The sequence below is a fragment of the Sciurus vulgaris genome (genome assembly GCF_902686455.1).
Source record: "Sciurus vulgaris genome assembly, chromosome: 12".
Lineage (NCBI taxonomy): Eukaryota > Metazoa > Chordata > Mammalia > Rodentia > Sciuridae > Sciurus > Sciurus vulgaris.
This window is the reverse complement of record NC_136473.1, coordinates 46688124-46704484: the sequence shown is the minus strand read 5'-3', so window position 1 is coordinate 46704484 and position 16361 is coordinate 46688124. Positions and strand designations below refer to the sequence as shown.

Here is a 16361-nt window from a genome sequence, read left to right as displayed (position 1 = left end):
GAATTAAGCCCTAGAGGTAGACAATCAGAAAACCAATAGGTGACAAATGCTACTGTTTTGAAGTCCACTAACCTGATGATCTTCCAATAAAATACAGACAGAATTTCCCAAGCAGGCCTGCTTCCAAACTCTGGGGTTTATTTAAAAATGCATACAGTCCTGTTTTGCTCTGGGCTTAAGAGAACCAAATTCACATTTTCCATTTTGACTGTGTAGGAAAGACAGGCAAACAGAAGCTAAGCACTACTAAAAATGATCAAGCTTGTGCTCAATTTAATAAACTTTAATCTAATAGCACCCTAGCATATGCCAGAGACAAAAGGAGTGAGTCACAATCCCACAATCCAGGGGGAGAAAGATGTCTAGAAAGACAACCAGAAAGTTATCCAGGGACAGGAGTCATTAGTTCTGGTAGGAAGGAGTGAACTCGGAAGAAATGCCATAAAAATGCCCCCAACACTTATGCTTTTTAAAATTTACATTAAATAAAAATAGAATGTAAGGCAGTCTGTAGAAATAAACATAGTAAAAATATAAATTAGAAAAATGAAAGAGGAAATGAGAGGGAGTCAACAGAGATCAACACAAACGAGTTTATTTGGCCCTCACCTTGCTCTCAAGAGAAACAAATTTAGTTACAAAAAAATTACCCCAGTGCTAGAGTGGTCTGCCTTTCTTTCCATTCATCGATAGATCTTGTCACCAGGGATTATTACCACAGGAAGTAGATGAGTGATCTACAGTTCTACAAGATCTGAAAACAGTTCTAACTGAAGCTTAGTAGTTTTTATAAAAAATTTAGAGTAGACTGCATCTTTAGCTCTCCTGATATACTGCCCTGTCGAACAATATCACTCAAAGAGCAGAGGATACCAGGCCAACATCCAAAGAATTAATGGCACAGATGGGACTAGCAAATGGGTTAAGAACAAAGACAGAGGGTAAACACTTTGCTCCCTTCTAAAAATTTAGTAAATAATGATGATAATAATTTAAAATACTACTTAAAAACAAACCAACAAAAACATAAGGAAAAACATTCCAATCTATTCACTCATTATAATACGGCTCTAGAGACTTCTCCCTGCCACTTACAAATTGCTAATGCAGACAGGATTTACATTTGATTCCTACACTTCCCCAAAAGTGAGGGGAAAATCCAGAGATTTCAAATTAAAAAAATAACATTTCTTTTTTTATTTGGGTCCCTCTCTTATATCTTTGCCCCAGCCCCTTGCACCAAAGTTTAAGAATGTATGTGCATTTTAGAAGGGAAGAACACTGAGCTGCAGCAGGGACTTCACTTCAGGGAGGGATGACCTAGCTTGAAGGTGAGAAAAGGAATAGTGAAACCTTAAGTAGAGTCAAGAAACAAAAACTGTTCAAAGCCTCTGTAAAAACAATCACTGTTAAATCTGGTTATCTGAAAATCCTTTATAGAAGCCATGCTCCAGAAACTACAGCACCTTTTTTGATTCATAAGGAGTTCTCTGTGAAGATCTTGATGGTTTCGGGACGTTTTGACAGGATTGATCAATTTCTGGGGCCTGATGAGTTCCGGATTGTCATCTTCTATGTAGTCTGGCTCAGCCATGATGTTTCTTGGGATGAGATATGAGTCCTTGGGGATGGTATCCTCAAGTAGGCTGTCTGAATGAGAAAAGAGAAGACTTACTTGCAGGTTTTTCTGCCAAGATTTCTTCTCTCGAAATAGAGACCCAGGTGTGCCCAGTTCAGCACACTAGTCATGTTACCCTTCCAGGTCCATGTCAGGGACATCACTGGCAAATCATCCCCAAAGTGTTTTATATTTTTTAATTTGTTTTAATTGATTATATATGACAGTAGAATGCACTTTGATACATCATATATAATGGAATATAATTTCTCATTCTTCTGGTTATACATGATATAGAACACCACTGGTCATATAGTTATATATGTACATGGGGAAATAATATCTGATTCATTCTACTATCCTTCCTACCCCATATCCCCTCCCCTCCCTTCACTCCCCTCTACCTAATCTAAAGTAATTCTATTCTTCCCTAGCCACCCCCATTGTGAATTAGCATCCACATATCAGAGAAAGCATTTGGCTTTTGGTTTTTTGGTCATCCCAAGTGTTTTGAAGGTAACTAGGGAGCAAAGGAGTGAGGAGCAGTGTGGTTTTCTTCAGTGATGCCTGAGACAATAAGACAGAAGAGTCTGGTGGCCTGGTTTAATCACTGCCTTTCATACTTGTGTTCTGGTCACATGAGATGCTTCCTGTCACCATGTCTCAATAACAACCTTGCAACAAGCACTGGGTACCAGCTTCCTTCAGTCTCAGCAAATGAATCTGCACTGGATATGCACAAGCCTTAACCTTGCATCAGGGGCAGCAGCTTTCAGAACAGTTCAATTTGACCTGTGGTGCTCCTAGTCACATCTCCTCCTCTCTTAACTTGAGCACTGTGGGCTTCATCCTACCCAGATCCTGTCAGTTCTGTCTTTCAATGGCACCTGCTCAGAGGGACCTGACTTCCTGATGGTCCTGCTAAAAGCCATTCTGGCCCCAGCACTTCCCCAAATGAGCCATTCTACCAGATCTACTTATCTATGGCTGAATGTACAGGGCATGAGTTCCTGAGGGTAAGGGTGACCTGTTTTCCTTACACTGCTCTATGCCCAGGGCTGGATCAGAAGAAGGCCGGAAGGCAGATGACAGGAGGGAGACCTTGCAGCAAGAGCCTTTTTTGTGGGATAGAAATGGAGTCACTGGGGTTTCTCAGAAGGAACAATTTGCTAAAGTGCCTGGACAGAGTTCCTTAACCTTTCAGGCCTCTATCTCCCTCTGGTTCCCACCCTGGTCTCTCTGGAGTTGTCAATTCCATGACTCAAGCGTTTGTGTCCTTCCCAGAGAGAGGAGTTCCTGGGGAGTAGGGTATTTATAACCCTCTTTCCTAGCCCCGTGCAGATCCCTAGGGTGGTGTGTGACATAATGGGTGCCCTGTGAATACCAGTTCCATTTTGTGAGACATAAGAAAAACCCCAGTGGGCCCAGGGTGAGATGAACAGGACTGGCTGAGCAACAGGCTGCAGAAAGAGCCAAGGCTGGCATCTGGTCACTGGTCACTGAGACTCAACTTTTGGCGTGGATCCCATAACTGCTCCCCTTCCTGCAAAAAAAAACCTGGCCAATATTTCGTTGATAATTACCATGCCATTCGATGCTCCCCTGTTCTAGTGTGGTGACTTCAACTTCCAAACTGAAAATCAGATACCAGGTCTCTTTACACAGACTAGCTGATGGTGGACCTTCTCTAAAGTCCATAGTACACAATTTCCTACTGTCTAGCTAGTTCCATTCCCCCCTAGATGGAAGAGTAATTAGAGAACAGAGGAAAACATGGGAGGATGAGGCACATCAGAACAGCTCACACACAACACTGCCGCCTTCCCCACCAGTCCCAGCAGTAGTGTACCTGTTCTTCTGTCACAAAATGCATCCTGACATAGGCTAACCACAGGTTTCTGTCTTTTCTCTGCAAGGTAAGAATTTCTTGCCCAGTTTTTCATACCCTGCCCAACACAAGAGGCACTGAATAAATATCAAACTAAATGAAATCTGTACTAAGAAGGAGCTCCTCCATGGATGAACTCCTGAATGGAGTCAGCACCATCAAGGTGGTCACAAGCATACAACTGAGGAGAAGGGTGTGACTCCTGTTCACAGGCAGGGCAGCGTGAAGGGCCAAGGGGAGGTAAGTTGTACATCTTTGGCCTCCAGCACATGTGAGGGTGGGTGACATTAGAAGAGAGCAAAGATGTGTTTGCAACTAAAATAAGAAAGTACATGCAGCAACAGTCACTAAAATCAAAGCAGGGCCTGAGTTTCAAAGTCACTGATGAGGTCTCCACAAATCCCTGAAGTATTCCTAGATATTATTGGACTCTAGCACATCTGACTAGAAACTGTACAATGTGGCAGCCAGAAATTACAGAGAGTTTTGGATTCAGCACCTGCAGATACAAAACCAAATTTGATTCCAGCAACTCCCTTACAAATAAAAGAACTAGAATATTTACTTCACAGACAATAAAACAGAGAAACAAAATTTAAATCCCGTGCCCACTTACATTGCCAACAGTATAAAGCTAAAACTAAAATCAATGTCCTCTCATCACAAAACCTGTCTCTCCTCCAAACAGTAATAGCAACATCTCAAAAATAAAGCAAATAAAATCCAAAGAAGTTGATGAAAGAAGAATTGTAGCTACAACTTCTGCTTAAATATTTGTAGTGTCACTGTATATCAAGGATCAAAATTACTGAAGAATAAGGAATATATGACAAGTTACCCCAAACATTCCTTACAGACTACCTACATTGATCTTTTAAATGAGAATGTCTGCAACCTTAACCAAGTGGAGAATTACAAACCTTGCACATGGTGAGTCAGGGAACACATCACAGCCAGCCTGACCAATATGCTGCCCACACTCAGCGTGCCCCTTGCTTGAAACCTCAAATGCACCACGCACACTTCTACGTAGTCAGTTGTCTAAAGAGTCAAAGGCACTTTCATTCCAGTTAATCAGTAGACAAAGGTGGTTACAGGCTTCCATAAAAGGACCTATTTCTCAGCTCTAAACCACAGATAATCTCCATGACATCAAATCAACAGAAGAGCACCTCTGAAGGTCACTGCTACAGTGGGTGAGTTTGGAATAGACAGGGCAGGCAGGGAAAGAACCAGAGTGCTGCTAGCACAGCCCTCCAGAAAAGGTTTAGCCCAGGACAGCTGCAGTGTGGTGGCAGACAGACTGATGTTTTTCTGACTTCGCTTTAGATGTCTCTGCCAGCCCTGTCCCCTCCAGCATGCATGCTCACCCTCCTTCTGCTCCATTCCTGGATCTTCACAAAGCCAAATCGCACTCTCCTTTCAGATCCAGATAAATGTCAACTCTTTGATGGAGCCTTCCCTAATTCTCTGGCTGTAATTAAACTCTCCAGTCTCTAACAGTAATGGAATTTTTTTGTTCTCTTTTACTGGTACACATCGATTACCACTTTGCATTTCAGGATAGGCACATAAGTTTTACCATCTCTTTTACCACAAAGACCATGTCTGGTTACGCCTTTATTCTTAAATAACCCTGTATTTGTTCAGTGTTACTTGAATGAAGTTACAAAGTCATGGGCTAACTACCAGTAGAGGGAGCCCCTGAGCTGCCTGGATATCAACTAGGTACAGTGGTGCTGAAAGGGCTGGTAGGCCAGCCAGGCAGGGTTCCAATACAGATCATCAAATAATACAGAAGTCTGAGAAGAAAGACGACACAGAAAGTCTATAAGTGAAAGCACTTTGCCAGGTGATATTACTACATGAAACTTCTAGAAATAAGCACAAAGACTTTCTTGTCATACTCCACTGGCCACCTCACTGATTCATAAAGTAACTTTTTAAAAAGTACCAAGTCAATGAAAGAAAACCAGGGTCTGCTTAATGAAGAAGAAATAAAACTAATTTGAAATCTTAAACAAAGCTTACCTTCTGTGAACCTCAATTCCCTATTTTACAACGAATATTATTGCAAGAATTGATTGAAACGTATGTAAGAACTCCATAAAATTCCTCTTACATAGGTGAGCAATCAGTAAGTAGAAGCTATTATCAGTCAAACTATGTCACCAACACCATTATATGTTTTATGCAGAGGTCTCAGTAACCTTGTATAAAAAACTATTTCTCTCTAGGCCTTGTATTCTTCAAAAACACAAGTTCAGCTGAATGACCCACAGACTTTCTGGCTGATAAATTCAATGGTTCCCAAGTTCATTCATGCTACAAACATAAGAACCTTGTGAAAAGTACAAAAAGCTTTATTACACCATCAGGGTGTTCCATGGATTTCTAATGGCTCCAGTGAGGGTGTTGGAGTGTAGCAAGAAAAAAAGGCCTTTCATGCTGTGATGAAGTAGATAAACTCCCTGCATATTTCTATGTCAGACAGATAAATTTGAAAGCTACTTTGATGAGATGTAAAAATCAGAAGAGATTATGGTAATTTTCATGTTTACCTAAATATTAAAAACCTAACTCTCCCTGGAAGCATTCATACTTGAATTATTTAAAAGTTACCCATCCCATGGCAATGCCCATAGTTTACAGGCGTACTATAACCAGTCTACATTAAACACATTTTTGAAATGCTACAACTCATGAAAAATTAGAAGTATTCCAAAGATTTCTTTCAGAGAATCTATTTCCCAAGCTGCCTCTAGGAGATTCTGGCAACCTCTGTCAAGACCTTGAGAAACCCAAGGATTGGAGGCTGGTAATTCCAGACCTACATCAGCCTGAAAAAGTACAGGCACTTCTTGGATCCAAAGTAATCTCACTCTGCACCCATCATTTCCAGATAGGAAGGAGAATGAATTAGGATGGGAATTTCTCCCAAGCAGCAGTTGGCTTCAGCTGACAAATTCCTGACCTGCCTGGCCTTGAGGCAAACTTAAAAATTCAGTCCTGGACCAGCACACTGTGACATGATGTGGCACCCAAAGGCATTAGACAAATGATCAGAGGACCTCTAGGGCCACAATCCCCAAAGCTTAGAAAAGACACCCCATCAGAGCAATCCATGTAAGGGCAGAAATGTTAATTTTTCATACTTTGCCAAGCTCCATTACTACTATAGGAGAGACCCTGCAGCTCCCAAGTCAGTCATTATAAACAAGAAAGAATTCTCAATGAATTTGCTCCCAATATGCTGCTGTACAAATGTCAAACAGTGATACTCTTGGGAAAATATCAAATTCATTTTCTCATCAGTTTTTTCATCCCCCAAAAATGCATTTTTAAATAAGGCACATATTTTATATTTAGAAGATGGGAAAGGAGGAAGAGATCAAGACAAGAAACATCCGGAAGTCAGAATACACACCAATATCCAAGATAAACTGGTCAGGGTAAGGCGGGGCCACCAGTAGGGGGCAATGATGTTGTTGCAAAGACCTGGGTGCCCTGAGTTAGAATGCCAACCATGCTTTCATGAGGACAGCCCATGAACAGTAGGATGGATGAATACATGGTATTGTGTTGACACAATGGAATTCTATACAGTGATTAAGAACAAATGGATAAAAACCACAAGCAAGGGCACAGCTGAATCACGCAAATACAATGCTGAACTAAAGAGGGCCCAAAGAAGCACTTATCAGGTAATTCTATGTATGCAATGTTCAAACATTGGCAAAAACCACCCTTGGGTGGTGGACATCAGGATACTGTTTACCTTGAGAGTGGGTAATGAGGAGAAGGCTTTGCAAGAGCAGGGGCTCTCAGGGTATGGTGTTCTGTTTCCTGACATGGATTCTGGTTACTCAGGGGCATTCACTCTGAAAATTCATCTGCAGGTACTTTTATGTGCATGTACTTCTCTGTAGGTATGTTACACCTTAATAAACACAGTTAATATAAAATAGCTATTAAAATTACCACCTACAAATTACCTAATTCTTGCTACATTATTACAAATTTGTGATTTCATCCATCTTATACTGTCTTTAATAAGATGTTATGTGGTATAATGGAAAACTGCATCAGGTTTGAGGACCAGTCATCCCAGATAGAATCCTGCTTAGGTTATTTATGTGATTTTGTACCAATTACTTAACCTGAATCTTATTCCCACAACAGGAAACCTGAACCAATATACTTACGGTTGCAAAGTTGTTCTAAACACTGAAAGTACTTCTGGAAAACATCTACCATTCACAGTACCTGCCCATGTGGCAGATGCTTAACAAACCGGGCAGTTAAATAATCCCAACAAATGAATTCACTAATATAACTCTCCACTAATTAATGTGCTAACAAAATGGATTATCATACACTACAAGTCTACTATTTTAGACAAAGAAGTTAGGTGGAAGAACCTAATCTTGGCCTCTGTCATTTTTCCAATCTGGACCCTGAAGGATGACAGAGAAAGGACAGGGAGGTAGAAAGTGAAGGAAAGAAAAGAAAATCCCTGATAAGGCAAGACCAAAGCAGAGTAGAGTTGGCAGCCTGAGCCTGCCAATGCCTGGAGAATCCTAAAAATTTCCCAATGTCTGGGCTTCCATCTTCTTATCTATGATGATGAATAGTCACTGTCTTGGTATCCACTTGGAATAACAGAGCAATTATATAAATGAAAGATCTACAAAATCATAACATCTCTTAGTTAAATTATTAAACCAAATAAATGCTATTTAACTCCCAAGTTCTTTAGGAATCTGAACTAAACCACTCACTGATAGAACTCCATAAAAAAAAAAAAAAAAAAAAAAAAGCCAAAATAGAGAACAGGGGGATCTCTGTAGATCAGCATGTTTTGCATAATGTTAAATGTAATCGCTTGGAAAATGATACACAATGGGCTGCAGAGATGATAAAATGTCCTAAAGTGTACTACAATAGTTTATACTTCTATATGCCAAGCTCTTATGTCAAACATAAAGCTTACTATACCAGCATATTTAAAATCAAGTTTCTGTACTATTAATGCATTCACATCTAATGAGAAATTGCTCAAAAATGTACAATGGCTTTGAAGGAAGTAAAATGATGGGAGGAGGCTCAGAGCACATATGCCAAAGTCGAGGACCCAAGATCCCACTGGATCTCAGAGAGCACCATGCCCAAGTTGAGCACCCAGGATCCTGTAGTTGCCTGATCGGAAGGAAGTGATGCTGAGGGTCAATGAAAGCTGGGGCTGCTTAAGCTGCTAGGCTAGGAGAGAAGGTGAAAAAGGGTTTAAGAGGTTAACAAAATCCTTCATGGCCCTTGGTCAACTGCAACACCCCTGTACCCTGTCCTGGCAAGAGACTGATCCTTGGTGACTCTTTTCACTAAGTTACGCAAATACATCTAAGGATATAAGACATGAACCATGCACATTCTCTCTGCTTCAGGGTAGATTCTAGAATTCCCTGGTAGACTGCACTAACACCCTAATTCTGTGAGAAGTGCATGCCCAGGGAGAGAGTTGCTCCTTAGGCTTGTCCAAAAGCAGTGCACCTATAACAAGAACTGAGACAGGTGACCAGACAACCGCACGCATGCCGCCCTGGTGACACATAGCACAGCTATCCACAGGCAGCAAGTCACACCCCATTACAGGATGGTTCTGCAGCCTGTGCAGGTAGTACTGCATGTCTAACTTCTTTAGTGCCATCTGAATTACAAAAGCAGAGCGGCTTAAAATAGACCACACAAATACATCTGGGTTTATTCCAGAAAAATGGCTAGGCCTGGGAACTAACCTAGAGAAATATGACCCTGAGAAGGCCTTGGCTTCCTTACCAGTCACCTCCTAGGGGCTGGTAGTGCCCCTTAGCCAGCCAGATGTTCTTTCAGATAAAAGTTCTGCTTCTAGCCTTTAAGGTCTGCCCAGGACTGTGACCCATGAAGCAGCCAAAGACAAAAAAGCTACCACTGCATCACTAACAAATAACAATGCCATTCTTCAAACATTTACTGCCAGTAAGACATGGTGCCACTCCCCAAACCAACCATGTCCAGGGGACTTCCTCAGGACTCCATGGCTCCCAGCCTCTTCACAGGTGGCATTCACCTCGGCTTCTCTGTGGACTTGAAGCTGTTGTCCACCTCCTCTTGGATTTGAAAGCAAGCCCTATGGGCCAGCCTCTCTGGTGTCTGCCCCAACTTTCTGCCCAAGCTTCCGCTTTCTTCCCAGAGCCTCAGCTATCTAGAAGTAGGTCTGCAGCCCTGCAGCCTTCCCTCTGGCTTGCCTCTAGAGACTCTGTGCACTCCTACCACCCCACTTCCATTTCATGGCCCATTTCTAGAGTAGATATGAAGACCATTCCCACATTCTCAAGCTCTGGATCTAAAATTCCAGCTGCATACTGGAACATTCACCTCAATCAACATGTGAAGAGTTGAGCTCCAACCTACTTACCATTTATCGAGGACCAGGTTCTGGACAAGATAGGAAACCTACAACTGAGCTGATACTGCAGGGTTGATCATCTCAGGCAAACTGAGACTGAAGCTACTGTCTGTCACAGTCACACCATCTTGCCACTGTAAGAAATAATCCCTTGCTGTACTCTCCTAACTTCTTTATTTTCCCAAAAGTACCATCACCCAGATTTCAAACCTAAGATATCTCTGACAATGTCCTATCCCTCATCCTTGATGGTGGGTCAAATCATCAGTTCTTTCTCATACAAGTATTTGAAAACCATTCTCTTGCCACTGCTAGAGTCCTGGGTTTCCATCCCTGTCCCTCCAATTCTCAGTATCATGCAATCAGATCCTACCTAAGCTCCATCCTCCTGGTGGCTCTTCCTTCTAATCCAGTTGCACCCTCAGTCAAATCCAATGTATTGCCTAATTCAATCAAATCAGAAGCCTCTAAGCCAAACAGCACTGTCACCTGAGGATATAATGTTCAACTGCCTGGCCTCCCTTTCATGTTTCTCTACAGTAAGGTCCTCAATTACCTTTTCAAACTTGTGGTCCCTGCTCTCCAGCAGGGACCCTACTCTACTACTCTAAATAACCAGTGCCCACAAAATTATGCACATCCCTATTTCCACCTCTCTTCCAAATTTCCTCCTGGGCTGAATTCCCTCCTCCTAGTCAATGAAAAGCCCAGGCACTTTGAAAGCCTTATGCAAAGCTGCTTCTCCACAAACCATGCCCCTTGTAGGGTTATCTTCCTCACCTGAACTACTGCATGAAATCCCACTTGATAATCCCCAGTACCCATGGATTTAATCCTTACTCCCCTTCCCTGTGAGCTATTTTTTCCAGGTGGATTTCTGTTATCTCCCTGCAAGGACACAGATGTGAGTCTCCGCAGAAGGGAAGTAGCCTCTGATTGACTTTCATCATGTGCCCAAGGGCTCTAGCACAGAGTCTCATGTACAAGACACCTGGCAACTAGTAGATGTTTGAGGTTCTGGTTTCTCATGACTTAAGCTGAGTCCCAGGAGGCCCTGAAACACCTCTGGTCTTACTTCCCACTGCATTCTCCAGCCAGATGCTATGTGCTGTGTGTCACACTGTGGGCACTCTAAAAATGTATGGAATGAATAGGGCACAGGCTGAAGCTCAGCACATACAAATAGAGAATCTCTCACCACTAAGCCTTCACTGATTCCTTCTTTATATCCCTGCAGATGTTGCTGACACCTCTCTTAGGACAGTGAAGTCTGCTTCTATTAGAATTTAAAACTTTTCTTATCACTCACATTAAGCCCACAAAAGGATGGCCTGATTCTTCCTCATTTCTTATCCTCAGAGACATATATCACGTTTTTCTCAACTGAATTTGACCAGTTAATGCTGATCTAATGAAGTCTAGAAATGTGGACCTCGGATTCAAGAGCTCAGAACAGAACAAATCAAAGTTTGAACAAAGTTCCTGCCCTAATTTGATCCTGGAGGTGCTCACAAGTTAGAGACAAGTATTTCTTGCAATGTATCTGTACAGGAACCAAATGCCCCTTTTGTTAACCAATAGTTTATACTTCTTCCTGAATAAGACAGCTCAATAAAATCCTCACTAAAAAGTCTATAACATTAATTGCTATGCATGGGCAAAGAGACTTTTGCTACACAAAGAACTCAGATTGTTGTTTGGTGGGAAATAAATATTAGAATACTGACTTGCATAAATACTCCCATGAAATAATTAGTAGTTCATTAATATGCAGCACCATTAAACTGCACAAACCTCTTAAGCAACTAAAATGCTGTTCAATTAATGGATTTCATTAAGTGATTAAACTCCCTGGCTTTAAAATTACCTTAGACTGAGAAGTTACACTTATCACATGACATGTGATAAATGACTAGTGTTAACTTTAGATTCTAGAGTTTCTCTCCTACATAGAGTAGTTTGAGGAAATCTGAAGTTCGAAGACCCCTTGATTCTACTAATAAAGAGCATTCTGCAATCTAACAGTGTCACCCAGTGGTAAAAGGCACAATTTGTGTTCAGAATGGTTGCTGCTTTTTAAAGAGATCCTGGCACATATTTCTACTGGAAGAAAAAGAGGAAACCAGTTTTTTGAATTGCAATAAGAAAACTGGTGAGTAAATTCTAAAAATCACAGGACTGGCACTGAAGAGAGCTATTCTTTGACCAAAGTTGCTCTGAAGCCTCAGGAGGTCATACTACAAGAGGGAGTGGTGTGCAGCTCTGAACTTGGCCTCCACTGGGACAGGCAGGCAGTGAGGACCCACAGCAATCAACCCATGACTCTAGGCTGGGGAAGGCAGTTGTGATCACCCTTGTCTTCTGCTTTAGTGTCTATCCCTGCTTTGCCTGTCAACCATTCAGCCACTTCAATTATCAAAAGCTCATCTCTTTCTGAAAAATAAAATAAAAAGTAGACAATGCTGTTCCAAGACTGATTCTTAAAAAAAAAAAAAAAAGAACCAATTTGTATATGGTGAAGCTCATATGAAAATAATAAACTGATTTCCTTATCTGTATAAAGAGAAAGATAGGTCAGAAGACCCCTGAGATTCCTTACCACTTACACACTATGGTAATAAAGAAGTTCAGTTTATCTGTTGAACTCCTCCCCCTTGAAGATTCTTAACGGCTTGACTTAGGATCTGGGAGGTTCACATAGGAAAAGAGTGTGGACTTGATTTTATTAAACCAAAACTTCAAATCCAGGGGCCTCCTAAGTATCATAAACAAGAAATACATTTTTAAAAATGCAGATCCTTGAACTAGCAGTAGCAATCACATATTTACCATGTGTAAGTAAAAATAAAACAATATTTATTCTTCCTTGCATAAAATCACCTAGATTGACTATACATTACAGCATCATATTACTTCCAGTCTGAAGCCTAAAAACTACCCTATCAAGCCACAACTCAGCCTTATTACTTTTCTTGACATTTCTTTGTCTTCTCTATAAATCCATGGATTCTTCTTGCCTAATCCTACTAAAATCCATATACATGAAAAAAGTTAACAAATTTTTTTCTCCATATCCCCTTATATTTAGAAAATAAGCATCTACCGGCATAGACTACTTTTAAGAAGTTACATTTTTGCTGTTTCCTTTTTGAAGAATATGTGGACAGCATGAGGCAAAAGCATATGTACACACACTTAAACCTGGAAATTCCACTTCTAGGAATTTACCAAAGACGTAAGCAAAGATACAGACAAAAAGGTATGTATAAGAATACTTATTCCAGCTTGACTTAAAACAGTTTAAAAATTGGAAAAACATAAATATCAAATGGAATGTAATGAGCATAAAAAATCAGAGAGTACTAGAATAAATAATGAAAAGGAAATATTCATGATGCATTAAGTGGAAGAAAAATACCATATTCCAAAATAACATGTCCTTTGTTTTATAAAACAAATGACTGTGTGTGTGTGTGTGTCTGTCTGTCTAAATAAAGAGCAAAGAGCTCTTCAAAGTGCTATGTCATAGCCAGTGTGGCAGCAGCACCAGGGAATTTGTCAAATGCAAATGCACTACTTGAGATCTACTGAATCATGATCTCTGGGATGCTCCCAGCAATCTGTTTTTCTATAATGTATACCATGTGCCACACAAACTTTGAGGGAGTTATTAAATTCACCCCATTGCACAAATGGGAAAACTGAGGCTCAGAGAGGCTGAGAAGCTCGTGGAAGCCTAAAAAGCAAATAAAGTGGCAGCATCAGGCAGCCCACTCCAGAGTTCACACTTGAACTACTTTACTGCAGGAACTGTATTAACTCTTAGATTTGGAAGCTTGTTCTGTACTTTCTGCTAAATCAAGGGCATTATGCATCCCAAGTATAATCTGATCTCCTTCCTAGTGGCTTGGCTCTTCTTATGGGGTTACTGGTTAGGGGAAGGGTGTTTTGGCATTATCACTGGCATCACCATTAATATACCTCTTGATGAATACCTGGTTGGCATATCTGAAGGCTATACAAAGATGTTTACAACTAAGTGTATATTATATACCAGTCCATACTAGAAACTTTCATGTCCATAAGCGACAGCCTGGGGCATGATACCAACTAACAGGTAAGGTGTTTCTATTGACTGCTAGAGTGGAGCAGCCATGCGGCAATTTCACAAACAGGAGTTTACAAACCCTGTGGTCTACTGTCTTTGAAATCATGCAACTTATAATCAATTCCTTTGGGTTCTGCATTATTTCAAAATCTGCACATAATATAATGTTTAAATATTTGTTATTTTGTACTCATAGAATTCAAATTTACAAAAATTATCACACTTTATCCCTAACCTACAAATTCTTGAACACAGAAGCCTCCCTTGGCACTTTTACTGTATGTTACTTTTTGAGGAGGAAATACTTCGGCCATTCATTTCAGAACTACAAAGGGGATGGTGGACTGGGAAGATGGTTGGTTTAGGCTCAGTCACTCCTGAGAGGAAGGAAACTCCACAGACCAAAAAAACTTCCTGCTGGACTGGCTTTTAAAGCTTCCAATATTCCTGTCTTCAAGAGTTGAATAATAATTCCATAAAATTCATAACCAAGCCTAACTGACCAAACTAACAAGTTCAAAAGAAGAGACACATCTTCAAAAGCATTTAATGACAGAAATTTCAGAAGTAACACACAGGCTATCTGTCCAACCTCCTCATTGGGACAGAAGCAGAAACTAAGGTCCAGGGAAATGAAATGACTAAGTTCACAGAGAAGCTGGCAAGACCTTGACCAGACCCAGGATCCACCTCTCATCCACGTTACTCCACCACACTGCCTCCACTTACCACTGTCCTTGTAAGTTTTCTAAATTGATTTTCTCCGTTTTTTACTGTTTGGGGTGTCTCTGGCATCATGACTAATACCACCATTATCCTGATCAATATCTGGCTGGCATCTTTGAAAACCACAAAAATCTATTTAAATTACAAGTATACTTTAATAAAAGCACCATAGGTTTGTCTGCTTCTACAGTCTGCCAAATTTTAGGATAGTACAAAGTCATCATGACAATTTGCCTTTTCCTTTTTTTTTTGGTAGCTTGAGATATGACCATTGAACAACAGCAATGTCATAAAAACAGTGAATCGGTGAATGCTCAGTCACTTTGGAAACACTCTCCAGTCTCTACTTACCAGCTCGTCCTTCTCTTGAAACCTATCCTTCCCCAAACATCAGTATTCAGGATAAAATTAAATAATAAGTTGTTAAAAAGTGAAAATCAGTCCCACTGACAACTGGAGAAAGAAAGATGTGTCTCAGACAGCTCTATCCCAACATCCATAGCAGAACCTGAAGAAGGCTCAGAATGAGATAAGAGAGTTCAGTTTCCACCATGACAATGAGCAGACTTCCCCCTTTTCTAAGTGACCATTCTAACCTTACCTTTCTCCTGCTGCTACATAAAAATTGCTAAGATGCCCAATTACTGAACAGTGCTTGCTTCTGACCACATCCAATCCAGATCTGGCCCCTCTCCATAATCACACCTTCAGATCACTCAGCACAGGCACCTGGCCACCTCTGCCTTCCAAGACAATTTCTAGGTTGCTCTGGATGTGGGGTCCTGCTGTGGCAAGCTAGAAGAAGGCACCCTCTCCATGATCATACATGTGATCCTGGTGGTTTTGGGACATGGGATTTGAGATATTTTTGTCTTAATAAGTTACAAACAATATGTGGTGAAATGGAAAGAACCTTACACAAAAGGTTCATAAACCTAAATCCTAACATCACTTCTCTGGGTAAAACAACCAATACCCCTTTCACTTACAACTTTCTATCTTAAATGTCCACATTTCAGCCATACTGTGAATCAAGTGCCTCTTCCCCATGGAAGAATGTATTCTGACTCAACTTCCAACGACTCAACTTACTGTCTGACTCCTGAAATAACGCAAAGTGGTTGACAGAAGACTTCGTTTTTCATTCTTACAAAGAAAAATAAAGATTTTCATGCCAGAAACAAGGGCTATGGTTATAGTTTTCTGTATGATTAAAATGTTTCATAATTAAAAGAATACAAGTTGAGTCTTAAATGATTTCTGCTTTCACAATGAAAAATGAGTGTGAGGATTGGGCATGCCCTGGGAAGACTGTCTCTAACTAAACCCTCGAGAACAGGTATTTATATAGCTCAGGTACTTTTAATTAAAGTCTGTTTTCCCACTTACTCTCTTCAGGCTGCCTCGTGGGCTTTCTGAATGTGAACAACAAACAGCCCTTTCATTATGGAGGACAACTAAAGCAAAATAGGAATGGTACACCAATAGTTGTTACAAGACAGAACCACAGAAGATTTAAACATTCACTGTGTCCCTTTTAAGTATGCGGAGGTGGGCCCTAAAGACCTAGTGGGCAGCA

General features: G+C 40.8%; 1 protein-coding gene across 3 annotated transcripts in view; it reads right to left on the bottom strand.

The window, feature by feature from the left end:
• Window positions 1-16361, bottom strand: part of FAM107B (family with sequence similarity 107 member B) — a gene marked incomplete at its 5' end in the record, with an annotated part of 213903 nt that overhangs the window by 8480 nt on the left and 189062 nt on the right. For 2 of the 3 annotated variants that reach the window (XM_079107445.1, XM_079107447.1), the window contains one exon: window positions 1467-1650. In XM_079107445.1, coding sequence (XP_078963571.1) covers window positions 1467-1650 — 184 coding nt within the window. Of the gene's footprint in view, window positions 1-1466; window positions 1651-4426; window positions 4574-16361 lie in introns of those variants that run through there. The other variant, XM_079107446.1, reaches the window with a different exon arrangement.